Source organism: Bubalus bubalis, chromosome 3 (assembly GCF_019923935.1).
Source record: "Bubalus bubalis isolate 160015118507 breed Murrah chromosome 3, NDDB_SH_1, whole genome shotgun sequence".
In the NCBI taxonomy this organism is placed as follows: domain Eukaryota; kingdom Metazoa; phylum Chordata; class Mammalia; order Artiodactyla; family Bovidae; genus Bubalus; species Bubalus bubalis.
The window spans coordinates 7,429,659-7,454,906 of record NC_059159.1 but is presented as its reverse complement, the minus strand read 5'-3'; the positions used below and the strand labels follow the sequence as shown (position 1 = coordinate 7,454,906).

General features: G+C 57.5%; 1 protein-coding gene and 1 non-coding gene across 6 annotated transcripts in view; both read right to left on the bottom strand.

Annotated features, from left to right (window-relative positions):
* Nucleotides 1-23,893, bottom strand: part of ITGB4 (integrin subunit beta 4) — a 33,173-nt gene extending 9,280 nt beyond the window's left edge. For 2 of the 5 annotated variants that reach the window (XM_025279517.3, XM_025279518.3), the window contains exons 1-27: nucleotides 23,200-23,476; nucleotides 19,558-19,646; nucleotides 18,332-18,414; nucleotides 18,016-18,117; nucleotides 17,668-17,872; nucleotides 16,601-16,697; nucleotides 16,242-16,413; nucleotides 15,041-15,304; nucleotides 14,669-14,758; nucleotides 14,265-14,387; nucleotides 13,640-13,804; nucleotides 13,412-13,488; nucleotides 12,029-12,231; nucleotides 10,043-10,146; nucleotides 9,843-9,941; nucleotides 9,576-9,705; nucleotides 8,876-8,998; nucleotides 8,673-8,779; nucleotides 7,906-7,939; nucleotides 7,525-7,716; nucleotides 7,163-7,266; nucleotides 6,814-6,872; nucleotides 6,648-6,671; nucleotides 5,201-5,349; nucleotides 4,935-5,114; nucleotides 3,993-4,141; nucleotides 1,021-1,225 (exon numbers count right to left, since the gene is read on the bottom strand). In XM_025279517.3, the coding sequence (XP_025135302.3) occupies nucleotides 1,021-1,225; nucleotides 3,993-4,141; nucleotides 4,935-5,114; nucleotides 5,201-5,349; nucleotides 6,648-6,671; nucleotides 6,814-6,872; nucleotides 7,163-7,266; nucleotides 7,525-7,716; nucleotides 7,906-7,939; nucleotides 8,673-8,779; nucleotides 8,876-8,998; nucleotides 9,576-9,705; nucleotides 9,843-9,941; nucleotides 10,043-10,146; nucleotides 12,029-12,231; nucleotides 13,412-13,488; nucleotides 13,640-13,804; nucleotides 14,265-14,387; nucleotides 14,669-14,758; nucleotides 15,041-15,304; nucleotides 16,242-16,413; nucleotides 16,601-16,697; nucleotides 17,668-17,872; nucleotides 18,016-18,117; nucleotides 18,332-18,414; nucleotides 19,558-19,636 (3,319 nt within the window). In that variant the 5' untranslated portion in view covers nucleotides 19,637-19,646; nucleotides 23,200-23,476. Of the gene's footprint in view, nucleotides 1-1,020; nucleotides 1,226-3,992; nucleotides 4,142-4,934; nucleotides 5,115-5,200; nucleotides 5,350-6,647; nucleotides 6,672-6,813; nucleotides 6,873-7,162; nucleotides 7,267-7,524; nucleotides 7,717-7,905; nucleotides 7,940-8,672; nucleotides 8,780-8,875; nucleotides 8,999-9,575; nucleotides 9,706-9,842; nucleotides 9,942-10,042; nucleotides 10,147-12,028; nucleotides 12,232-13,411; nucleotides 13,489-13,639; nucleotides 13,805-14,264; nucleotides 14,388-14,668; nucleotides 14,759-15,040; nucleotides 15,305-16,241; nucleotides 16,414-16,600; nucleotides 16,698-17,667; nucleotides 17,873-18,015; nucleotides 18,118-18,331; nucleotides 18,415-19,557; nucleotides 19,647-23,199; nucleotides 23,477-23,840 lie in introns of those variants that run through there. The other 3 variants (XM_044938584.2, XM_025279519.3, XM_025279521.3) reach the window with 3 other exon arrangements.
* TRNAA-AGC lies at nucleotides 1,916-1,987 on the bottom strand. The gene has a single exon. It is a non-coding gene; the product is annotated as a tRNA-Ala (tRNA).
* Nucleotides 23,894-25,248: the final 1,355 nt, after the last annotated feature.

Here is a 25,248-nt window from a genome sequence, read left to right as displayed (position 1 = left end):
GGTGTGAGAGTTGGACTATAAAGAAAGCTGAGTGCCGAAGTATTGACGCTTTTGAACTGTGGTGTTGGAGAAGACTCTTGAGAGTCCCTTGGACTGCAAGGAGATCCAACCAGTCCATCCTAAAGGAAATCAGTCCTGAATGTTCATTGGAAGGACTGATGTTGAAGCTGAAACTCCAATACTTTGGCCACCTGATGAGAACTGACTCATTTGAAAAGACCCTGATGCTAGGAAAAATTGAAGGCGGGAGGAGAAGGTCATAATACAGGATGAGATGGTTAGATGGCATCACCAACTCAATGGACATGAGTTTGAGTAAACTCCAGGAGTTGGTGATGGACAGGGAGGCCTGGCGTGCTGCGGTCCATGGGGTCACAAAGAGTCTGACATGACTGAGCGACTGAACTGAACTGAACTGAACCTTCCCCCTGCTCCAGGGGGACCCGGGAGGGTCTCCAGAGGGATGAGGGCTTGCTCTCTTTGTCCCTTTGGCAGCCAAGGAGTGTCCCACAGAGAACATTTTCTCTTCCCAACGCCCTTCCTCTCTCCCCTACCCCAAGACTCCTCCTCCGCCCCCATCCTTTTGGCAAACCTCCCCTCCAGGGTGGGCTCACAGGCCCCACTATACTGGAAGCTAAGGGCCCATAAGAAGTGTTTCACCCCTTCTGAAACACTTGCGTTTTAGCTTAAACTAAGGCTGAAGTCAAAGGGCTAAGGCCTAATGGTGGGATTCCCAGCCAGTGGCAGGCCTGTGGCCACATGACCCCAGTCTCTCTGATTGAGAGCAGGGTTGCCAGATAAATACAAGATGCCTAGTTAAACTGGAATTTCACACAAAGATACTTTTTAAGACTAAGTATATCCCAGATAGCATATAGGATATACGTATACTACAAGTTGAGTTGTTATTTATCTGAGATTCAAATTTAACTGAGTTTTCTGTATTTTTACGGCTGAGACTGTCAAGAAGCCCCAGCCCTCCCTCCCCACCTGCTTAACCTGACCCCAGGCTCCGGCTACCTCGGTCCCCAATGATGACAGTGGCAGACTGGGGCTGGCCCAGGCGGGCCCCGAACTTGGGGTTGCTGAGTTGGATGTAGAAGCGGCGGGTCTGGGGGCCCCGCAGGAGGGAGTCCATCTCCTGCAGCTCCAGGAGCTTCACCTGCAGCTCCTTCCAGGTCTCCCCAGGTTGGAACAGCAGCTCACCCTCCATGGGGATGTAGTCCTAGGAATGAGAAGGGGTCAGAGTTGGAGCAGGCCTGGGAGATGAGCCAGGGCCACACGCTCCACCCCCACCCGACAGCCAGTGCAGAGACCCTCACGCAGACTCTCCCACGTGGACACGGAATGGCTCCTGTTTATACAGCACCTCTTGTGCATCAAGTACTTTACAGATATTAGCTCGTTTCTTCCTCAGGGCAGAGTGAGGTAGAGATATTACTGTCCCCATTTTACAGATCAGGTAACTGAGGCACACAGAGGTAAAGAAAGATGCCCAAGTTCACACAGGTAGTTGTGGTGGAGCTGGGATTTGAACCAAGGTACAGAGAGACAAGGATGCAGATACAGGGGGGGTCCCACACAGGCAGGCACTCAGCCAGGGGAGCTGAGATTTGCAGGCCTCATCTAGGAGGGAGAACTGTTCCCTGCCCTGGGGCTCTGAAGTCTGAATCCCACCAGCCCCCCGGCCCTGCCTTCTGGGTGGGGTGCTTCTATTACCTCCAGTTTTTATTTTTCAATGCCCTAGAGCTTTTTCCTGAACGTCTTGGGATTAATGTGTACCTATATGGGGCAGATAGATTGCAGTGTGTAGGGGGAAGCCTTTTCACATAATTCCACTAGGTGGCGCTGTAAGCTAACATTCGGATTCTTTGCTAGTAGTCCGAGCCACCATGGAAGCTCAAAAATGTAAGGATGGAGGTACTGGGGATTGAACCCAGGGCCTCATGCATGCTAAGCATGCGCTCTACCACTGAGCTATACCCCCAGGCATATATCTGTATATACATACATGTATACACTTGTATAGAAAGAGAAAGCAACTAGCAACAATGGGTGAATCTATGTCAAGAGTAAATGGGTGCTAATTTTATTAGTCTTTCCATTCTGCTGTAGGTTTGAAGTTTTTCAAAATAAAAAGTTGAGAAATATTTTAAAATGTTAAAAAACATAGTTCACTACCAAAGGATCTTTATAAAGGGCTTCCCTAGTGGCTCAGACGGTAAAGAATCTGCCTGCAATGCAGGAGACTCAGGTTTGATCCCTGGGTGGGGAAGATCGTCTGGAGAAAGGAAAGGCAACCCACTCCAGTATTCTTGCCTGGAAAAATCCCATGAACAGAGGAGCCTGGTGGGCTGCAGTCCATGGGCTGCAAAGAGTCGGACATGACTGAGCAGTCGACTTAACACTTTCACTTTTTCACTTTCAGTGACGTTATGGTTGTACAAATTTCTTTTTGGAATTTTTACTGGGAGCATTAGAGCAGTAATAAGAACTATTCCTACCTATAAAAAGAAATAAAGAATAGGGTGTGTGCGCACACTTGTTCTCATGATTGCCAAGTGGGTCTGCAGGCCAGTGCGACTAACCTTTATTACTTTTTGAGTGAAGTTTTTTGTTTTGTTTTTAATTTTGGGCCACACTCTGTGGCATATGGAACTTCCCCAGACCAGGATCGAACCCATGCCCCCTGCAGTGAAAACGCAGCATCTTAACCATTAGTCCAAGAGGAAAGTCCAGTGAAGTTTTGATATGAATATTTCTACTTTTAAAATGTTGGTAATAGGTATAAAATAGATAACTAATAAGAATCTATGGTATAGCACAGGGAACTCTACTCAGTACTCTGTAATGACCTATCCGGGAACAGAATCTAAAAAAGAGTGGATAGATATATGTCTATGTTTAACTGATTCACTTAGCTGTACAGCAGAAAAACAATATGGTAAATCAACTGTATGCCAATAAAAAAATTAATTTAAAAAAATTGGTAATGGTAATAAGGAATTCCCTGGCAGTCCAGTGGTTAGGACTCTGCAATTTCATTGCCAGGTCCCTGGGTCCAGGTTTGATCCCTGTTTGGGGGACTAAGATCCCACAAGCCACGCAGCATGGCCAAAAAAATCAAAATACACAAAACGTTGGTAATTAATTTAGAAAAACAGACATATAAGCCAAACTAAGCAGGGACATGGCTGTTGTCTGAGAGTGATTAAGTTGTCAAAAAGTGATAAAGTTGACACCAGCCCACCACGAGGCCCTCCCTGCCCTGAAGGATTGGTCCTATGGCCTGGCTGACAGAGGGCCTGCCTGGCAATGACAGCCTGGGGACATAAGGCCTGTGATCCCCCGTCAACAAGGCCAGAGTCCCTGGGCCATGGCAGAGGGGGCAGTCTATTTCTTTGAAGAGTGTCCGGGTGGATCCTGGAATGTTGCAAGGGGGACACGGATGGTCTGGACATGATGAGGCCTTATTCAGGGCATCACTGGCCTTTTTGGTGAAAGTGAAAGTGAAATTGCTCAGTCGTGTCCGACTCTTTGCCACCCCATGGACTGCAGCCCACTAGGCTCCTCTGTCCATGGGGTTTTCCAGGCAAGAATAGGAGTAGGTTGCTACTTCCTTCTCCAGAAGATCTTCCTGACTCATTTGAAAAGACCCTGATGCTGGGAAAGACTGTAGCTGGGAGGAGAAGGGGACGCAGAGGATGAGATGGCTGGATGGCATCACCGACTCAATGGACATGAGTTTGTGTAAGCTCCGGGAGTTGGTGTTGGACAGGGTGGTCTGGGGTGCTGCAGTCCATGGGGTCGCAAGGAGTCGGACACGACTGAGCAACTGAACTGAACTGATGCCCCTGCTGCAGGGTGGCAGGGGAAACGTGTCCTTGGGAGGCCAGCCTGTGGCACAACCAGCATCCAGAGACCCAGGATGCCGCTGTGTCCAGCCCCCACTGGGCCCTTGGGATGTGCCTGACCTCGTGGCAAGGACTCACCCGGTTGGCCTTGGCGGTGTTGTCCTGCGTGCGGTAGGAGACCTGCGACTTGCCGCTGTCCAGGATGCGCCGGACCACGGGGATGCGGGCAACGTGCTCCCCGCTGCTGACCAAGTACTCGGGCTGCTCAAAGGACACGATCCCGCTGGCTGCAAGGAGCCAGGCGCTGGTTAGGGGTCTTGACCACAGTCCCCCTCTCAGCCCCTGCCCTCCCTCTGGCCCAGCCCGGTCCAGACTTCAGGAGTCTGCTTTTCACCCCTCACCCCTCTGCTCTCTGGGGAGGGTGGACAGAGGTGCTGGGAAAGTCTTCCAGGAAAAGTTGACAAGGCTGGAACAGTGTCCAGCTGACATCCTGGAAGAGTTGGGGCAGAGAAGGGAGGCCAGGCAGCGGCAAGACCAGAGACGAGTGCTGAGACCGAGGGCCGGGGCAGAGCAGGCCTAAGTCCTGCGGCAAGTGGGGAGGAGGGGTCAGCAACCAGAACAGGCCCTCCGGACGCCGGAAGGATGGTTATGAACAAGTCCAGGTTCCCCGAGGAACTAGCAGGGAAGGCAAGGTAGGTGATGGTGGTGTGACGCCTTGCCCGCCCTCTAGCTAGGCCTGGGCAGAAAAAGCCCCAGGTCCCTTCTTGCTCTGATGTCCTGGCATCCTGGGGACCCATTTAGTCTCAAGTTCAAAGGCCACAGGAGAAGGAGAGGGTCGTGGGACGGCCCCAGGAGAACTCAGTACCCTCTGGTGATGATAAGAGAAGCCCCATACTGAGCACTTATGAGAGGTACAGCCACAACCCCCTCACAAGAGCCAGATACCCATTTTGCAGATGGAGAAACCAAGGCTCAGAGGTTCAGTCGCTTGCCTAGGCCACATGGCCAGGTCCCACTTCCACTTGGATGTGAGGAGAGACAAGGGTCCCAGAGTCCCCTTTGGCCCCCATCCTGACCGACCTTGCTCCTTGATGATGGTGATATTGACCAGGCGACGTCCGAGGGTGGCGGTGCCCACAGGCACATCGATGGCCTCCACCAGCAGCTGCTTCTCATCGTCGTCCTCGGGCCGGATAAACAGAGGCACCCGCACGTCCACCAGCTCCACACCCTCCTGGAATTCCACCATGCCCCGGGCATCTGGTGGGGAGCCGTCAGACAGGGGTCAGGGGGCTGCACGGGGGTGGGAGCTGAGAGGGAGGAGCACAGGGAGCCTGCCCACCTACCCTGGTCTGCGGTGAGCGTGTAATAGCCGGGGGCCACCTTGAGCTCATGGAAGGCCCCCTGCTCCACGTGCTTCTCCGTCAGCTTCAGCAGGGCCTGCTTGGCCGAGCGGGGAGCCATCAGCACAGTGTCCACAATGGTGTGGTCCTGCCTGGGGGCGGGGCGGGTGGGGGGTGTCAGGCCAGCTGGGAGGCTGCCACGCATCCCTGTCCACCCCTCCTGCCTTTCCTCTCTGCATTGGGGCACAAGATTCCAGGCAGCAAAAAGCAGTTTTTTCAGAGCCAGACAGACGCAGAGGCCCGGGCTGGCCCTGCCGCCGCCCCCTGCAGCCTCAGGGTCCTTATCTGTGAGAGGAGGCTCCTCTCCTTGCCCACCTCTCCCAGAAGGGCTGATGACGCACATGTAGAGGCGGGGCAGCAAAGATGCCAAGGGGACAGGCCAGACTGCCTGGCTGCAATCCTGGCTTTTCATCTTAAAATATATATATTTTTTAACCCAACCGCATGGAAATTGAACCTGGTCCCTGGCAGCGAAAGCCTGAGTCTTAACTGCTGCTCCTGTGTTGTGCTGTGTCGTGTCTGACCCTTTGTGACCCCATGCACTGTAGCCCGCCTGGTTCCTCCGTCCATGGAATTTTCCATACAAGAATACTGGAGTGGGTAGACATTCCCACTCCAGGAGATCTTCCAGGCCCAGGGACTGAACCCGTGTCTTTTGTCCTTTGCACTGGCAGGCAGGTTCTTTACCACTGAGCCACCTGGGAAGCCTTAACTGCTGGACCACCAGGGAATTCCCCTGGTTCTCTGTCTTAATGGCTAGGTAACCTTGGGTAAGTTGCTTAACTTCTCTGATCCTCAGTTTCCTCAACTATACAATGGGAATAGCCATGACACCCACTTGAGTAAGATAACCACACACATGAGTCCTTAGAACAAGGCCTGGCCGGTGGTCAACACTCAAAGTGCCAGTCTCAATGGTTCTTACTGACAGTGATGTGCCCGGTGAGAGCTGTACTTTGTCTTCTTGGTATTGAACCCCACCCCACTCTTCCCTGGGGGGTCTGGGACTCGGGGTGGGAACTGGGAAAGAAGTGCGTCACCCACTGGACCAGCTGGTTGGTAACCAGCGGCGCCTCCAGGATCAAGGCCTTTGGCCTCAGAGGAGGGCTGGCTCTGGGCACCGGCCATCCCTGGTACTGGGTGGGGGCTATTGCCCGTGTGAGGCCAGGGACTGGGTTGGCTCGTTTCCCTGTGGGTTTCTTGTTCTCATACAGGGGCTGGCTCTCGGTGAGGGCTTCGTATGGGTATGTGTTCAGTGAAGGACAGACCCGGACAGCCCTCCTCTCCCATGGGGCGGAAATGATGGAGATGGAAGTGGGGATGGGGGAGGTGGGGACAGGGGAGGTGGGACTTGGGGCTGGTACTGCCCACGGATGTGTCTTCGACTCACTTTTTCCCGGCGTTGGGCTGCTGCCTGTGGGGGACAAAGTGAAGACTGTGAGCCAGATGGTCCCTAAGGGGCAGGGATTATCTGCTTGGGAGAAATCCCCTGGCATCAGCTATGGGAGCAGCACCCCCCCCACCAACCAACCCCACCCTGGGCGCCCAGGACCCACCGGAACTTGGTCTGCTGGAGGTTGTGAGCGCCTGTGATTTGTCGGTACACCTCGTTCAGCTGCCGGGCAAGGGAGGGCTGTGAGGCTGGGGCCCTGGGGGAGCCCCTGCACGCAGAGGACCTCCTGGGCATGGCTGGGGGTGTGGCCACAGGCACGCGCAGTGGATCTACCCTTCTGGAAGCATTCATGGGGGGCAGATCCCAGGGGACCCCCAGCCACGCATGTGTCCGAGAAAGCCCTTCTTTCCCACCCGGACACATCCAGGCTCCAAGGCAGCTTCCCTCTGCCCTCCTGCCACCCAGCTCACACCTGGCCCAGACGTGCCCACTGCCTGGGACCAGCTCCTTACATTCTCCTCCACCTCCTGGCGCAGCTGGTCACATTCTCGCGTGCCAGGCTTCAGCAGGTTCTCGGTGCAGAGGCGGGCAAGCCGCAGGGACAGTCCGTAGGGCACTAGGGCAGGCGAGGAGGGGGGTCGTCAGTCCCGCCATGATGGACACCACAGAAGCCTCCTCCGGAAGCTGGGCTCGGATTGGGGGGGCACCGGGGGCGTATACCCTTCAGGAAGGGTAGGAGGTGGCCAGCCCTGTGCCTGCACCTGATACCCAGAGAAAAGAGAAACGCCGGATCCCGGACCGGGGAGCAGTGGTGAACGTGCCCCGGGCCCCAAGGGCAGCGCCAGGAGACGCGGTGCCCAGCCCCGGCCCTCACCCAGCTCCGAGGGGTTGATGCCCGCAGCGTGCGAGGCGAAGCCCGGCCGCTGCACGTTGTTGGTGATCTTCCATCTGACCGTGTCGCGACCCTTGAGGTTCCCGCTGCGCAGCAAGGGCGTGTCCAAGTGGTCCGAGGCCATCAGGTTCTCTCGCAGCATGTAGTGGTCTTCCTTGAAGCCCACCATGTGACCTGTGGGACCTAGGCCTCAGTACGGGGCTGAGGGGCTGCTTCCTAGACCCTCCCCCACCACACCCCACAGGTGGGACCTCCCACGGTCCCCGGCCTCTGTCCCAGACTTGGCACCCTGCTTCCCCTCCACCCCTGCTGAAGGAAGGAGCTGTCAGAGGCCCACCGCCCCCGCCGAGGCCAGGCCCATACCTCGGTTGCAGCAAGGGAGAAGGGCCAGGCAGGCCTAGGAGGCAAGGAGGGCGAGGATGAGAGCTGAGACGGCCGCACCGGCCCAGGGAAGTCCCTCCGGCCACCGCCTCCCACCCACGCCAGTGGTCCAGAGGGGTTAGCAGTGCCTTCCCCAGACACCGGGATATCCAGGCAGTTACAGGGGCCTGGGTGTGGGCACAGAGGTGAACAGGGGCAGAGGGTACCCAAAATGCATGCCTTGGGACTCTGGTCCCGCCATCTACTCTGGAAAGGAAAAGGTTCTGTGATCAAACCCCTTTGGGAAGCACTGAATTCCTTCCCCATGTAGTTTCCTTATGCAAACAACTAGCTCAAAGGCTCTGAGAAGCCCTGCAGAGGAGAAACCACTTTCTCAAAAGTATTTGATCACAGAACGCTTTCTCCCTGTAAGACGCATGAATACGACCCTGGGGGCTGCCATAGGGGCGCCTCTGCCCCCTTCAGTATCCCACACTGGGCCATGCTCTGCACTCTCCTGTCTCCGGTCTTTCCTCCCAGGGAGACGGCCAGCTCCTGGTGGGCAGAGCCCTTCCTTCTTGTTGGTTCTCGTGACCCTTTGCATGCTGCTGACCCCCGGGCCAGGGACTCCCAGGAGTCCAGCCACTGGTGGCTGGCAGAGGCGAGGGGCTGGGGTGGGGACGGCACCAGAGCTGGGCGGAACGTGTGGGTTCCCTTGGCCTCTGCCCCCTACAGGGACCCCAGTGGGGTGGGGACCGGGGAGCCCCCACCTTGCAGCAGGCACAGTACTTCCAGCAGAGCAGCAGCAGCAGGACCGGGAACAGGAGGAGGAAGATGAGCAGGGGGATGAGCCACCAGAAGGTGCCCGGGGGGCATTCTAGGGAGGAAAGAGGAGGAGGAGGGAGCCGGTGCCATCCCCCGACGCGGGTCTGACAGGCCACCCAGGCCCACCCCTGCCGGCCCGCCGGCTCACCCTTCCTCCTCTGCACCAGGACGGTGCTGTTGGGCCCGGGGGCGCTGTCCCCCTCCACGGTGTAACTGTACGTACAGTCGTCCTCCTCGTCCCGGAAGGAGCAGTGCTCCACCACCTCCTCCGCTGCAGACACAGACGGTCAGCAGGGCACCCGACCCCAGCCTGGAGCGCCTCAGGGCCTGGCGAGGGGTCCGCTCCTCACCACAGCCTTGCTCTGGGGCCCCACCCTGCCCATCACAGGGTCGGGGTGGAGGGGAGGAGGCCTCTCCCTGGGGAAGAATGTGAGTTCCCGGCAGACTGTGCACACGGGGGGCGGTGAAGTGGGGGCTGCCCTGCCCAGGACCGTCAAAGCCCACAAATCTGTGCCTGTCCTGGGCATCACTCAGGAGCTGGGCTTCTAGAACATTTTTCTGACCCAGAGGAAAGGAGGCTGTGTGCCCCAGGGCCCGTTTTTGTGCCTTCGCTATGTTCATGGCCCCCTCCCCAGGACTGGGTGCCCTGGCCAGACTGTGCGTCCCCTCCCTGGGTCTGTGTGCCCAGTCTGGATTCTGTGACCACTCCCCAGGCCTGGAACCCCTCTTCTGCCTGTCCTCACTTTGGACTACGAGCCCCCTACCCAGCTCTACAGCCCCGCCCTGATGAGTGACACCCCCCCCTCTTAGAAGTCTCCCCTTGCCCAGTTCTCTTGCCTGCCCTGTACCTTTCTTCAGCTCATCCACCATCTTGACCTTGAAGCTGCACTCCTCGCATGTGCGCCCCTTCTTTTCACCGGTGCCCCAGGCCTGGCACTGCACGCAGGAGCGCAGGTCCTCGCAGAGGCCCAGGTGGATCTGGGTGGGCAAAGAGGAGGGGCAGACGGGTACTGTGCTGGGTGGCCCCTGCCAGGCCCGCTCCCGCAACCTCACCCCCTTGGGCAGCTCCCATGGCGATGGGTCCCCGAGCCCACACCCAGCGAGTCTGGCCTCACCGCTGAGTAGTTGATCTCGCAGACGGTGTCCGTGTAGAGCGACTGTTGGTTGCAGTGGCAGCGGCCGCACTCGCAGTGGCCACGCCCGTTACAGAGACCCTGAGGCAAAAGGAGGCCCCCATGAGCCAGCTGCGCCCCATCCCTGTCTGCGAGGGGCCCCGCCCACCGCCCCCCGCTGCCTGCCTCAGGCCCTGGCCCACCCCGTTACTGTCGATGCAGGTGGCGTTGCTGAGAGGACAGTCACAGCTCAGGCCTGTCCAGCCAGGCTCACACACGCACTGACCCATGGAGCAGCGTCCCCGGTCTGCAAAGAAGGGGAGGCGAGAGTGGAGAGGCACATTTGCTCCTGCACTCCAGGCTGCCCACCCGGCAGGGCTGCCTCGGGAGCTAGGCTGTCTCCAGCCATGGGCAGAGCCGTCTCTTCCTCTCTTTCCTGGAGTTCCCTTCTCTCCATTTCCCCCAGCTCTATTCTGCCCTCTACCTTCCACTCTGCAGATGGCGTGATCACCCCAAAACACAAATCCAGTCACATGTCTCCCCTATTTAAGAACCTTTGATGAATCCTGGCCAATGCAATAAGGTAAGAAAAAGAAATAAAACATACGTATTGGAAAGTAAGAAACAAAAAACTGTCATTATTTGCCAGTTATTTTGGTATTTTGCTATTTGGGGACATTATCAGAAATGTCCCCAAAGAGCAAGAAGAATCTATAGATAAGTTGCTAGGTTACATAAGTTAGTTGAGCAAGGTGGCTGGATACAAAGTTAACATATAAAGAGAAAATGAAATTAAAACCTCCAATGACTCCCTTTGCCCAAAGGATAAAGTCCAATATCTTTGCTACAATAGGGGTTGACTAACTGCAGCCTGCAGGCCAAATCCAGCTCACCACCTGCTTTTGCAAAAGTGTTACTGGAACAGAGCCACACTCATTTGCTTCCGTATTGCCTATAGCTGCTTTCTGCTACAAAGAGCTGAGCAGTAGTGACAGAAAGCGTTTGGCTTACAAAACTGAAAACATTTAATGTCTGGCCCTTTAAGAAAAAGTGTGTTGCTGCTGCTAAGTCGCTTCAGTTGTGTCCGACTCTGTGCGACCCCAGAGACGGCAGCCCACCAGGCTCCCCCGTCCCTGGGATTCTCCAGGCAAGAACACTGGAGTGGGTTGCCATTTCCTTCTCCAATGCGTGAAAGTAAAAAGTGAAAGTGAAGTAGCTGAGTCTTGTCCGACTCTTAGCGACCCCATGGACTGCGGCCTACCAGGTTCCTCCGCCCATGGGATTTTCCAGGCAAAAGTACTGGAGTGGGGTGCCATTGCCTTCTCCGAGAAAAAGTGTGGACTAGACTAAAACTGGATACATCCTGGCCTGGAATCCAAACCCCTCACACTCTGGCCCTGCCTCCTTTCCAGCAGCATCTCCCTCCCTTCCTATCTCATGGCTCCACCTGTGCTAAATACCTGTCTTTCTCCAGACATCCTGGGTTCTCCCTTCATTTCTCTGAGTGCACTGTGGGGTAGGCAGGTAAAGAGAAGAGAAGGCAGATAAAAGCAAGAATGAAGGAAAGAGTAGACCCCCAGTGGCAAGTACACAGTTGGGATTTAATAAGTATTTGGTGAGTGGATTTTCATTCAATCTCCTCCATTTACCCAGTCAGTCCTTCCACGTGGCCCCTGTGGGTTCTGTGGCCCTTGCCCAGTTCCAGAAACTCTGGCCAGCCTATGGGCCCCTGGCCTGGACCCACACTGTGTTGGGCCCTGTGGGATGCATTACCCCAGGCCCTGCCTGCCAGAGATGTAGCACCTTCCAAGAGAGGAAAGATCACCATGCCTTATAGCACAAATCCCTGAGACCGCGCTGGGTAGTACCCACCCTAGTGGGATGGGAGAGTGGAGAAGAAGGTGAGTGTGGACTGGAGGACCTCAGGGGAGCCAGAGTCTTAAACATAAGAGTAATGTCATGCTGGTAGGGGCCTTGGGCATCAAGTTTTTGGAGGAGGAGAGAGGTCCAGGTTGGGACTGGACTTGGGGGAGGCGCTCAGGGAATCTGGCCTGCACATGCGGATTCTGACTCCTGGTGTGGCCGTCCCAACTTGGGCTCTGATGGGAGAACCAGTGGGGCAGGGTGTGGGCTGGGCACCCAGGCCACCCCCAAAGCCCTGTACCACCCCACTTGGGTCAGCAGCTCACCATTGCAGAGGAACCCAGAGGTGCGGGGACACTGGAAGTTGTCGTATTCGCAGAACTGACCCTCGTAGCGGCCTTCGCCATAGCACACACAGTGGCCACACTGGCACTCGCCCCGCCCGGAGCACAGCTTGTCCTCGCCCTCCCGCCGGCAGGGCTGCAGGTCACTCTGGGAGCCGGTGGAGCAGTTACAGGTCTTGCCGCTCCTGCGGGATGAGCCCGTCACTTCCCCACTGCCCAGCAAGAAGGCTGGGCCTTCACCGTCGCATTTTACAGATGAGGAAACTGAGGCTCTCAATGGGTCTAAGTTAAGCAGACAGTAGTGGTTGAACTGAACTCAAACCTCAGTTCCCTGAGACCCTCCCTCTGTCCCCTCAAGTCACGACAAATCTGTTCAATGTCTTGAAGCTTGAAAAGCCCTTACTCTCACTATCACTCATTTGTGACTCACTTCTGCTCAGGGAATAGGGGCCCATGGCTCAAATGTGCTGTGTACTCAGTCGTGTCCGACTCTTTGCGCCCCCATGGACTGTAGCCCACCAGGCTCCTCTGTCCATGGGATTTTTCCAGGCAAGAATACTGGAGTGGGTAGTCATTTCCTTCTCCAGGATGGCTCAGATACTAAAGGTTCAAAAGGGATGGAGGGCAAAGTCAGCCTCCCCCTCTGCCCGACCCACAACACCCTGTCCTGATTCTTAAATGACTTTGCAGAGATAATCCGATATCAGTTCAGTTCAGTTGCTCAGTCGTGTCCGACTCTTTGCGACCCCATGAATCGCAGCAAGCCAGGCATCCCTGTCCATCACCAACTCCCAGAGTTCACTCAGACTCACGTCCATCGAATCAGCGATGCCATCCAGCCATCTCATCCTCTGTCGTCCCCTTCTCCTCCTGTCCCCAATCCCTCCCAGCATCAGAGTCTTTTCCAATGAGTCAACTCTTCGTATGAGGTGGCCAAAGTACTGGAGTTTCAGCTTTAGCATCATTCCTTCCAAAGAAATCCCAGGGCTGATCTCCTTCAGAATGGACTGGTCCAGGTATTTTTTCAAGAATTATCCAGGGTTTTTTTGGGGGGTGGGGGGGTGTTGCACTGGATGGCTTGCAGGATCTTAAGTTTCCGGATCAGGGAATGAACCCACAGCTCCAGCCATGAGAACACCAAGTCCTAACCACTGGACCATCAGGGAATTCCCATATCCATGTTTTTCAAAGTTCTTTGAATTTAATCCAGCAACTGGATGTGCCCCTTTCTCAGCCTTTTCTATGCCTGGCTGCCACCCCCTCCTCAGCCTGCCTCCATGGTATGCCCAGCATCAAGCACTTGCGGGCCCCTTCACTGGGAGCTGCTGGCATCCTGGGTGCTGGCTTCACCCCCACCACACTTACCAGCCCTCATGGCACACACAGTGTCCACACATGAAGTCCCCATGGAAGTTGCAGCGAGATGACCGCTCCTCTTTTTGCTGGAATGAAATCGTGGTGGGGTGGGTGGGGGAGGGGGGGGAGATGCTTGCCGCCACCCCAAAAAAGGGAGCTCTGCTTTGTTACTCGGGTCCCCGGACAGTCAGCTAAGCCTCTCCCTGCCCACGCCCCCTGGGCGGGGCCGTGTCATACCAGCTCACAGGAGCACACATCACAGATGATGCCCACGTCCATCCGGAGGCCATTGGAGAAGGACGGCTTCAGATGGATGGTGCCCTTCTGGTCTGCCTCCAGCAGCTGACACACATGAGCCCCGTCCAAGTCCTCGATGGCCCGCAGCTGCACTTGGTATGTGCCCTGCAGGGACCTCGTCTTTAGCTGAGGCAGGCCTGGCTAGACCAGCCAGGATGGCAGTTCTACCTGAAAGTTCTCGGCCCTAAAGCTTCAGCAATGTGTCTGGCCCCTGGCTCCCAGCTCCCTGCCTGCCCTTGCTCAGGGCTCCCAACTAGCTCCTCCAGGCAGAGTCAGGACAACAAGAGCCTGACAGTAAGCAGGGCTGCCTCCGGCCCGCTCATTCAGCTGGGCAACCTGGGCTCCATGCTGACTGATTTCGGCTTTACAGCTGAGCACCAGCCAAGGGCAGTGCAGAGCTCACCCAAGGGCGGTGCAGAGCTCAGCCAAGAGGCTGCTCCAGGGGCTTCAAACCCAGGTCTGTCTGACTTGGGAGGTCACGCTCTGGATCTCTGTTTGGGTAGATCCCACCCCACAGGGCGCTGTCCCTGTCCTCCCCTGTCTCAGGGCCCCCACGGAGGCATACCACTTCCCCTCGCCGGATGAAAAAGGACCCTGTGTCCGTCTTCTGGAACATCCTAGAGGTGACCTCTGTCCGCAGGCCTCGAGGACTGTCCAGGGCCCGAATGTCCAGGTTGGAGCGGATGCGCTAAAAGGGGGCAGGTTATCGATGACCTGGGAGGTGGGCCCCAGACCCACGCACCGTGGCCTGGCTGCCTGAGCTGCAGTCTTACCTACATGGAGGCCTGGGTGCTGGGGGGTCATGGGAGCAGAGCCTGCAGGAGCCTGGGACCAGGCCCGGGGGGGCTCCTCAGGGACCGCAGGAGACCCTTCTGCCCTTCCATCCTGTTTCCCAATCCTCTGTCATTCAGCCATCTCTCCCACTCGCCCCCGCCGCCCTTGGACCCTGGAGCCCGCACTGGCCCTCACGTTGAAGGCTTCCTGCAGCAGATCGACAATGTTGGACGAGTCCTCCTGCAGGACCCCCAGTGAAGAGACGGGGAAATACGATGACAGCCTCTGTGGGGGAGAAAGTCGGGCCCGGGGCGCAGCCTCTGATGAGCGTCATCGCTCCGGATAGAGACAGGAGCTTTGGGGCTCACCCACTTTGCGGGTAGGGGACGCTCTCAGCTCCCGCCTGCTGGGGAGTGGGGTTGGAGGATGGGCACATGACCGCCTCTTCCCACCAGGGCCCATCCGAAGTTTTCGGAAGGAAAGAAAGGAGGGTGGGGGTGGGGGTGGGGGTGGGGGTGGGGGTGGGGGTGGGCCCCTCCCCCAGCCCAGGGAGGCCCAGCCCCTCACCTCATAGTAGCTATAGGAGTAGTTGGTGACGGCAAAGATGGGGATGATGTTGTGTTGGCCGAGCAGGCGCACCAGGGTGGGCACCGACGGGTAGTCCTGCATCTTGTACTGGGTGTAGGTGCCCGTGGGGTCCAGGTGGCACTCCTCATCGTTACGCCTCATGATGCCGGCCAGCACGTTGGCCCCGTCGGCCTCGTAGTGGAAGGCCGACTCGGTGGAGAACACCAGCAAGTGGGTGCTGTCAGGGCGCCAGCCAATGTCACTCTGGGGAGAGCAAGAAGGGGGTGCCCGTGGAGCAGGCGGCCTGCTGACGGCAACGTCACAGCGCCGCACACTGCCATGGCGCAGGCGCGTCCCAACGCAGCGCTCAGCAGGGACTCGGGATTCACAGCCTCCGTCAGCAACGCTCATGACAAACAGCGCTGGGAGGATGACCAGGGTGGGGAAGGGACACAGAAACCAGCCATGGGGAGCGGGAAATGGACGCAGGGACTGTACCCACAGCGGGCACCATGCAAGATGGGAGCCAGTTTCAGCCAGCTGTCCCCTCAAGGTCTCAATCACTCTGCGAGCATCTCTCAACTGCATAGAAAAACGGACACCACACAATGTTCAACAAAAAACTTAAAACAGGGACAGCAGCGCATGGCCACTTGTTTGAGAAATATATAGGGTGGTTTTGGAAACCGTGTTTATAAAAGCAATAGGCGGGGGAAAAAAGGGCAGAACTATAACCTGCACTGATTTCGACTACATAAGGGAATGATGCACGCTGGCAGGGTAGCAAGCAGCTGGCTGGCTCTGTGATGGTGGTGGAATTATGGGCAATTTCTGTTCTTTGTTTTCCAAATTGTCTATAACATCAGTGCATTATTTTTTAAATGAAAAAATTGATGCGCACGTAAAAAGTGTCCTCCTCTAGCACAGCTGGAGATGGGTATTAGCAGGGAGCTTGGGCTCGGGGCACTTAAGATTCCAGAACGCCGAGGCTCAGGTCCGCCTTGGTGACCAAGACAAAACCAGGGTAAGACTGCTCAGGCCCCAACACCTCTAAACTTGGATTGGAATTGAGGGTCCCCCAAAGGCTCTGAGCTTGTCTGAGGGCATGGGGGCTCCAGCCTGGCACCAGAGCAGGCCAGTGGGCAGCTCTGTAGAGAAACACAGCCCTGGTCTAGGCCGGAAGGAGGCTCCCCATGCTCACAGTGCACACGGCCGTCTGCAGGATGGCATCAAAACCTCCTTCGGGGGCATCCAGGTTGCCTGAGATGCGCTCCCCCTTCAGCTTATTCCGGAACTCCTCCACGTCTTCCGTCAGGCTGATGACATTCTTGAAGGAGAAGGGGGGGTCGCTGTTGGGCCAGGGTTCCTTCAGCCTGGGAAGGTGGGAAGGGGAGCGTCAGGGAGAGAGAAAGTCAGGGAAGAAGACCCCCATGCCCTGCGCCCACTCTCCTTGTGGACCACCCCCTTGGCTCAGTGCAACCCCAAGATTTTCAAAGTGCCTGGGTGGAGAGGAGGTGGGCCACCTGGCCAGGACCCCTGTCCACTCGGTCGATCACTCACTTCTCAGGCCTCATGTCCGTCTGAGGGACGCTGACTTTGTCCACGAACTTGCCAAATCCTATTGTGTAGTCGCTGGTGAGCTGCCTCAGGACCTGAGCTGGGCATCAGTAGGAAAGACAGGGGACAGCTGAGGGTGGGACGAACGGAGAGTGTAGCACGGAAGCAGACGCACTGCCATGTGTAAAATAGTAGCTGGGGGGGGGATTCTCTGTGTGGCTCAGGGACCTCAACCCCGGGCGGCTCTGTGACAGCCTCGACGGGTGGGATGGGTGGGAGGTGGAGGGGGCTTCAAGAGGGAGGGGGTCATATGTACACCCATGGCTGATTCATGTTGGTGCATGGCGGAAACCAATGCAATATTGTAAAGCAATATCCTTCAATTAAAAATAAATAAACTTTTTAAAAACAAAAAGAAGGGGCAGCTGAGCCCCAAGAACCCCACATCTACATAGGTGTTGGGGGCTGGTTTGGGAAGGAGGAAGAGGAAGAATAACTTAATAACTTAACATCAACACTCTGCATGTTTGGCATCAGCTCGTGCACACAGCAGCCCTGTCATTATTTACAGATGAAGGGAATGGGACTCAGGAGACCTGGAGTCATGCATGCAGCAAGTTGGAGGGGGTGGGTGGGGAGCTGGACCAGCCGTCTGTTGAGCTCGGACTTAGCCTCATAGCAGCTGGGACCCTCCTTGTCAGGACCAGAAGAGGGCATTTCCTGGCGGTCCAATGGCTAGGACTCTGGGTTTCCACTGCAGGGGCAAGGGTTTGACCCCTGGTCAGGGTATTAAGATCCCACAAGCCACATGACACGGTGCAGCCAAAAAAACCAAAAAGGACCAGAGGGGGTCTGGGGCCCACCCAGTGGGGCCCTCCCTCTGTACTGCTGAATGGTTATTGGGGGTCTGGCCAGGACTCTCCTCTGAGAACGGGGAGAAGGAGTTCTTGGGGTGCTCAGAAGTCCTGTCCTTCCTTGAGGAGTGGGTATAGCTAGCCTGAGCCCTGGCCTCCTGAGCAGCTGGGGGCGGGGGGCACCCTCTCCATGCCCCGCAGTCTTCTGCTCCATACCCAGATCCTGCCCCATCTTCTTGAGGTTGTCCAGATCGTCAGACATGGAGTTGGAGAAGTCCATGAGGATATACAGGTCCATGGGGCTCTCCAGGGGCTCGAACACCTGCAGCTCGAAGTGCCGCTCCTCGCCCGGCCGCAGCCGCACCCGCAGCGCCTGGGGGGACACCTGGCTGCGGCGCAGCATGGTGTCGATCTGCCTTTCCTGTGCCCAAGGGAGGGGGACAGCTGGCTGGAGGGTCTCTCCAGATCTAACGGAGAGACCGCTCAGCTCAGCCAGAGGACCCCATAACACCCCATAAGCAGCCAGCCTTGAGTTTGCCTCCCCCGACCCCTGACCCCAGGCACCTCCGTAATCTCGAAGCTGCTCTCCATGACCACCACGCTCTCCAGCCGGCAGCCAGCAGCCAGCAGCTCGGCCTGGGTGTTGCAGCGCCGTTCCTTGAACGCCTGGCCAGAAGGAGACGGAGTCAGGGGGCAGTGCCCGTCCCCGCTGCTGTCCTAACCCCAGATTTACACCCCTTGATTTTCCTGAACCCTTGCCCGTTCTCCCACGCCCACCTGGCCCGAGGCTGGGCCGAGGGTGTGGCAAGTGTGGACTTGGCCAGAGCCCAGGGGTGGGGCGCACAGGCTGGGGAGGTGGCTGGGCTGCGCAGCAACACACCTCGTCCGTGCAATAGGCGCAGTCCTTGTCCACGCGGATGCACTCAGTACAGCTCTTCACCTGGGCCTTCTTGCAGCGGTTTGCTGCGGAGCAGAGCGGGGTGGGCCCACTGAGATGGGTCTCACCCAGGGCCAAGCCCTTCCCTTAAGCATCCTCATTTGAAAGAGGTAGGGACTCTCTCCCAAGATACAGAGGGAGAAACAGAGGCCAATGGCTATGTGGTTAGCAACCTGCAGAGCCAGGTCTCAAACTGGGACTTTCCACCCAAGTCTGGAGGGAAGGAGGGTAGGGGCTGAGACGGAGGCGCTGGCCCATTTGCTGGCGGGGACACCCTAACCAGCCACCCTGCCTGCTCCTCTGGGATTGTGTTTCGTTGATCAGTGTCCCTAGTGCCAAGCCTATGCCCTGCACATGGTGAGTTTTTAATAAATAAAGGAGGTGAAACTTCAGTTTCCCCAGAGGTTGGGATACCCTCTGGTTTTGTTCAGTTAAAATCACAGTGAGGGGAGGGAGGAGGGAGGAGGGTTCAGGGTGGGGAACACATGCATACCTGTGGCGGATTCATTTTGATATTTGGCAAAACTAATACAATTATGTAAAGTTTAAAAATAAAATTAAAAAAAAAAAGAAATTGTGAGATAACCAAAAAAAAAAAAAATCACAGTGAGGACCCGCTCGTGCTAGTGGGCGGGGCCCCTGGACTCAGGAAAAGGAGTGCTGTTAATGTTTAGCAGTGTCTCTGGTGAGGGCAGGGAAGCCCTGACTTGCAGCATTTACCGATTTCCAAAGTATAAATGTTCCCACCATGGACTGCTTTGAGCTGCCAGCCATGGCATCCACGGACAGGCACTATTCTATCAGTAGGAGCCCTTTGCAGACTGCAGACACTCAGAGAGCTGGTGATGATCACCTTCCTCTCCTTCAAATTCCCATAAAATCTTTCAACTCCGCTGTCCAGGCCTCAGCACACCCTGAAAGCTCCTGCCTTCTCTGAGTGGATGTCTTTCCCCTCCTTTAGACCAAGTCTTGTTGCGCTTCCCTTGGGCCACGCAGCTCAGGATCATGGCTCCGCAGCCCTTGAAGTGGGTGGTGGCTGTTTGTTGAATGGCTGAGTGAGGGTCTGGGCAAGACAGAGAGCCTCCCCCCACACCCTGCTACCTTAAGGGCAGTGTCTTGAAAGTTGAGGCCCCGCCAAGAAGGGTGCTGCAGGGGTGTGTCTGACTCACCCATGTGCCCGGGGAAGCTGACGCTCAGCAGGGCTGCCAGCAGCAGCCTGGTCCACGGGCTGGGATGTGGCCCTGCCATCCTCCTCTTCCTGTAAAACACCCACAATTGACACACGATGCCTGACAACCCTGGTCCACGTGTCAGCTCACTGGGTCCTCGTCAGAGCTCCACCGTTCCCACTGCACAGATGTACAAACTGAGGCTCTGAGAACTTTAGTGACGTTCTGAGGCCACTTGGCCTACAAGTGGTAGGGCCCAGGACCCCTGATCCCTCTTTTCCTCTGCCCCCTTCCTTGGCATCCCTAGAGTGGCCAGATGCCCTGTAGGCCTACGCCCTGCCAGGGAGGTCCCCACCCTCTCACCACCGAGGACTCTGGGCTCTGAGCTTGTCCCAGTGCTAGGCCTTTTGTACTGGGCTCCCCGGAGGGCAGACCAGGGATTTTTCCACCCTCGCCTTTCAGACCCCACTGGGTTGCGTCAGGCTTGGCAGGGACAGGGCCACCCTAGAGGGTCCTGGCCCGCTTACTTGCCCTTCGGTGATGGGATACAGCCCAGGAGGAGGGGGCCCTCTGCAGTATTTGGGGCCTGGGGAAGGGAGGACATGATTTGCTACTCAGCTAAGTTCTGTAATGGCTGCCTGGCCCATCAGAGGAGGGCGTCCCCTCACCTGTGCCTGCCCGAGTTGAGTGGGGGGATCCTGAGCAGATCACCCTTTCGAAAGTTAGCCTGGAGGGGGATTAAAAACTCCTGCAGCCCACTCATACACACACACACTGCCAGCCACCCCAGGACACCCCATCTGCCTTTGCTTCACTGTTTTTTTTTAAATGATTTATTTATTCATTGTTTTTGGCTGTGCTAGGTCTTCCTTGCTCCATGGGCTTCTCCTTAGTTGCGGTGCACAGGGTTCTCTCTGCGGTGGGTTCTCTGCTTAGGGGTCCCGGGCTCTAGGGCACAGGCTCAATAGTGTGGCACACAGGCTTAGCTCCTCCTCGGCGTGTGGGATCTTCCCGGATCAGGGATCAAACCCGTGTCTCCTGCATTGGCAGGCAGATTCTTTTACCACTGATCCAGGGAAGGCCCCTTTGGTTCAACTATTAAACTATCTCAAGTCATTTGTGACCTTCTCAGTGACATCCCTGAGAACATTTCAAGATGGATAGCCTGCTGAAGAGAGGGGCTGGCCAGAGGCGCCTGGCCTGGCAGAGCTGATGGCAAGAGTGACCGCCCCGGCTGCTTTCTCCAGAGCCAATCACCCAGCAGCCCGAGACTAGGCCATGCCTACTGGCCCTCATCCTTGGCTTGTGGGGCAGGCACCCCCCAGGCTCTGGGGAGACCCGAGGGGCTGCAGGAGGGCATGCCTCCGTCTCTCCGAGGCAGCCACCAGGAGCTCCAACACATCCGCAGGCGGTCAGCTGGGGAGGAGCCCGCCTCTAAGAGGGGCCTGGGGTAAGGGTGCCCCAAGCCAGCTGAGAAGGGCTGCTTCTTGGGGGGGAAATGGTTTTCCTGCAGCCTTGGGGCACAGGCACCACACCCACAGGCTACACAATACTGGCTGCTTCCCCGGGCCTCCCTGGGGCACCATTACACATGCAGGTACAGGCACTTCCCAGCCGGGCTCTTACTCACTCTCCTGTGCCCACAGGCTGGGCACACAATGGGCAAGGGCCCAGCATGTCACGTACATAATCGCCATTTAATCTGCATGGGAACCAGTGGGGGAATGACCGCCTGATCCCCTTTGTCCAGATGAGATGGGGCAGTGCAGCAGCAGACCCCCTGCCCCATTTAACCTTCACATTATATTCAGAGACTAAAATAGCAGCGATGCACACCGAGTGTTGTGTTTGACTCAACTTGTGTTTTTAAAAGTTTTTTTTTTTCTTTTTTAAGGCTGAATCTTGCAGCATGAGAAATTTTAGTTCCCCAACCAGGAAATGAACCTGTGCCCCCTGCTTTGGGAACATGGAGTCTTAACCACTGGGCCACCAGGGAACCGCCTAAAAAGCTTTTTTGCTTTTGGCCACACCAAGTGACTTGTGGGACCTTGGTTCCCTGACCAGGGATTGAACCCAAGCCCGGACAGTGAGAGCACCGATTCCTAGCCACTGGACCACCACTGCATGCATGCTCAGGCATGTCTGACTCTCTGCTACCCCACAGACTGGAGCCCACCAGGCCCCGCTGTCTATGGGAGTTTTCCAGGCAAGAATACCGGAGTGGGTTGCTATCTTCTCTTCCAGGGGATCTTCCTGACCCAGGGGTCGAACCCGTGTCTCCTTCATTGGCAGGCGGACTCTTTACCACTTTGCCACCTGGGAAGCCCTGGACCACCAAGGGGACTCCCTAAAAAGTCTTCAAAGTAGTCATTGGTGGGTGGAAAAATAATATCTCACGTAAGAGTTAGGACTGTGGGCTTCCTGGGAGACATGCCTGTGGCGGCACGGGCAGAGCCCTTGGGACACGAACTCTCCAGGCTACTCCGGGTCCCACCAGGCGCGGGGCCTTTTTATGTAGCAGGCGGACCCGGAAGTGAGTGCTTGCCACCCGCTGTTATCACATAGCGGCACACCCAGTCTGGCAGGCTCGGGGACATACATACTCTTGGACACATGCTATGGCCCACATAACATGGGCTCAGTGTTCTCCTGATACCTACCCCATGGGAGCCCCCGCCTGGCACATCCGCACCCACCCTCCACCGCTCTCTTCCCTCCTGCTTCCCTATCCTCTGGCCCCTCTGCTCCTCTATCACCTGCAGATTCAAGGCCAAGGAGACAGACAGACACCCCTTCCCCACTGTCCCTCCTGCTCTCCTTTACCCGCTCAGCCCCCCAGGACAGAGACCCGCAGCCTTCACTTCCAGCTGTGGTCCGAGGCAACCACAACCCAGTCCAGCCTTGGGCTCAGGGTGTGGCCAGGCCACTGGGGAGAAGGAGCCCAGGAGGAGCCATCTAGAGGCCCCCACCTACAACCAGACAGGGCCACCCGGGGCTGAGAGGGTGGGGACGGGGGGCGGGGGGGTGGCTGGCCCTGGAGGAGGTCACAGTGGTGGGCCGTGAGGTCAGGAGGGCTTCCTGGAGGAAGGGTGTCCTGAGCTGACTTTGGGAGCAAGGCAGGCGTGTACCCAGCCAGGAGGAGAGGAGAGTCAGGGAGTCCCCAGACCCCAGATGGACAGTGGCACCACCCAGCTAAATCGGAGGGCCTCTGCCTCTATTGGGCTGCTTCTTTTTGAACCCCAGAAGTGTCCAGCCCAGTAGGCCACCCGCCGGGACCCTGCCCACCACTTCTCCCAAGCTCCCACCCGACTCCCAGACCTCTCTCCCTGCTGCCCTCCTCCATCCAGAGGTCTGACAACCAAGCGCCTTCTCCAGCTCTGCCTGTTCCCTTTCCCCCGGGGGTCCCCTGGACACACCGGGGCAGGCTGGGCACCTGCCCCGGGCGGCTGGCCTTTAGGAAAGGAAGAGCTGGGAAAACAAAAGCCGCCGGTCCACCAATCAGCTCCCCCGTGGGGCTGCCAGCGGCTGGGGTGCGCACTCCCTTTCCGCTTCTCCCCTCGGAGATCTCCTAGAGAGCGCCCAGCCTCGGCGGCTCGGGGCCCTGGAGGGGCGGGCGGAGTGCGGGGGGATGGCTGGACTTACCCTGGGGCTGACTCGCGCCCTCCCCGCGCTGGGCTCCGCTCGGCGGCTCCAGATGCGGCGCGCGGGCGAGCCGGGACGGTGCGGAGGGCGGGCTGCAGGGAGGGCGGGCGGCGGCGGGGAGGGGACCGCTTTATGGGGCGGGAGGCAGGTAGGAAGGAGGCGCTGGTGAATCAGGCCGGCCGCATTCCTGCGCGCGGCGCGCACCTGTCGGGGCAGGAGCCGGGCGCTGCCGCCTCTGGGCCCGCCCCCCGGAAAGGGCTGCGGCTCTCGCAGCGCCCTGCCCTGCTCCCCGACCCAGGGCGGCGGGGCCGGGGAGGAGTCACCCGCCTCTCTCCGGTCCAGCCCCGGGAGCGGAGCCTCCTCGCCCCTCCGGGCTTCAGTCTCGGGGGCAGGGGTGCCCCCAGCTGGAGGCGGCCTCTCCTAGCCCCCTTCTGGGACCGCCGTCCCTCTCCTCCAGACCCTGGGCCGGGAGCCATCGCCCCCGCCCTGGGGAGCCACCAGGAGCCCCAGACACAACCCGACAATCAACGCCGCGCACCCCCTCTCTGTGTGCGGGCACTGAGGACAAGCCCTGGGCTGCCCCAGGCCAGGTCTGCCTTCCCAGCATCTTCTTAGCCTCCCCAACTCCCCAGCGCACTCACCCCGTGTGCACAGAGGGAGCTCTGGGCAAGAACTGATTCTCTGAGTGTCTGCAGACAAGCTAATTAAACCTTCTTAAAGCAAGAGTAATGCCCCTCAAGAGGCAGCACCCACCTGAGGTGGAGAGACACTCGAATGGTTACAGCTGTTCTTGACAAGCTGCTTCACAAATCTGACACCCCCCCCACCCACCCCCCTCCCCCGTCCTCCCCATCCTCTCTCAAGTGCTGATGGTTAAGTGATTAAACTCTCTGGTGTTGTTCCATGACCTCAACTTGGTCTTTTTCTCTGGCCCCACCTTGTACAAATGCCCCCCCTCTCCCCCAGCCAAGCAGCTTCAAGTCAGCATCCTTTTGCAAACAGGGACTGGGGCTCTTTTACACCAGGCTGGTCCCTTTACTTGGGGTCTTCCCACCCTCACCCAGCCTGGTTTATCCTCCTTATCCTTGAGGGCCTTATGCTGATGTCACATGCTCTAAGGAGCCTCTTTGACCTCCCTGAACCCTGGACTGGGTTGTGTGCCCCTGGGGCATGTTTTTTTTTTTTTTTTTTTTTTGTCATTTGCCACACTGGTTTGAAATAATCTGTTTAGGGATCTCTTCCCTATTGCATGGTGAACCCCAAGGATGGACACGGTGTAGCACATCTTTTGATCCCCACCACCTAGCTCAGTGCCTGGCACATAGCAGTTGCTCAATAAACGTGTAGTCAACCCAGAAGGGATCGTCACATGGCCTCCCTGAGCCTCAGTAGTCTCATCTGTAAACAGACGCAAACACCGCCAGCTCTCAGAGTGGCCCTAGGAACAGCTGGGATTGACTGAGGAGCCGCCAAGGACACCAAGCGCTCACTGCAGCTGTGCGAGCCACAGGTCTCCCCTTTGCCACCTTGCCCAGTCATCTGAGATCTGCTCTGCATGGGCCAGGGGCTCAGAGGCTGGCTCCTGGAGTCGGGAGCTCTGCGGCAGAAACCCCAGTTTGGTTGGGGTACCCAGGTCATGCCCTACGGATCTGAGCTACTCCAGCAGTTGCCCAGTCCACCCCGGGAAATACAGGCTCAGGGAGCAGCTGCCGGCACCATCCATCAGGGGTGTACCCCACAGTGGGGGCTGCTGATGCGCCCTCCGAGAGAAGAAGAGCCCCGCCCAGAGGCAGTAATGCCACAGACCCCACTGAGCCCAGCAACCCCTTCCTCTCCTCATTCCAGACCCTTTTAAAAATGACTAATGGAGCGCTTCCCTGGTGCCTCAGTGGGAAAGAATCCGCCTGCCAATTTAGGAGACACGGGTTCCATCCCTGGTCCTGGAAGGTCCCACATGCTGCAGAACAGCCAAGCCGGTGCACCGCAACTGACTGAGCCTGCGCTCTAGAGCCCAGGAGCTGCAACCACTGATGCCTGCGCACCCTAGAA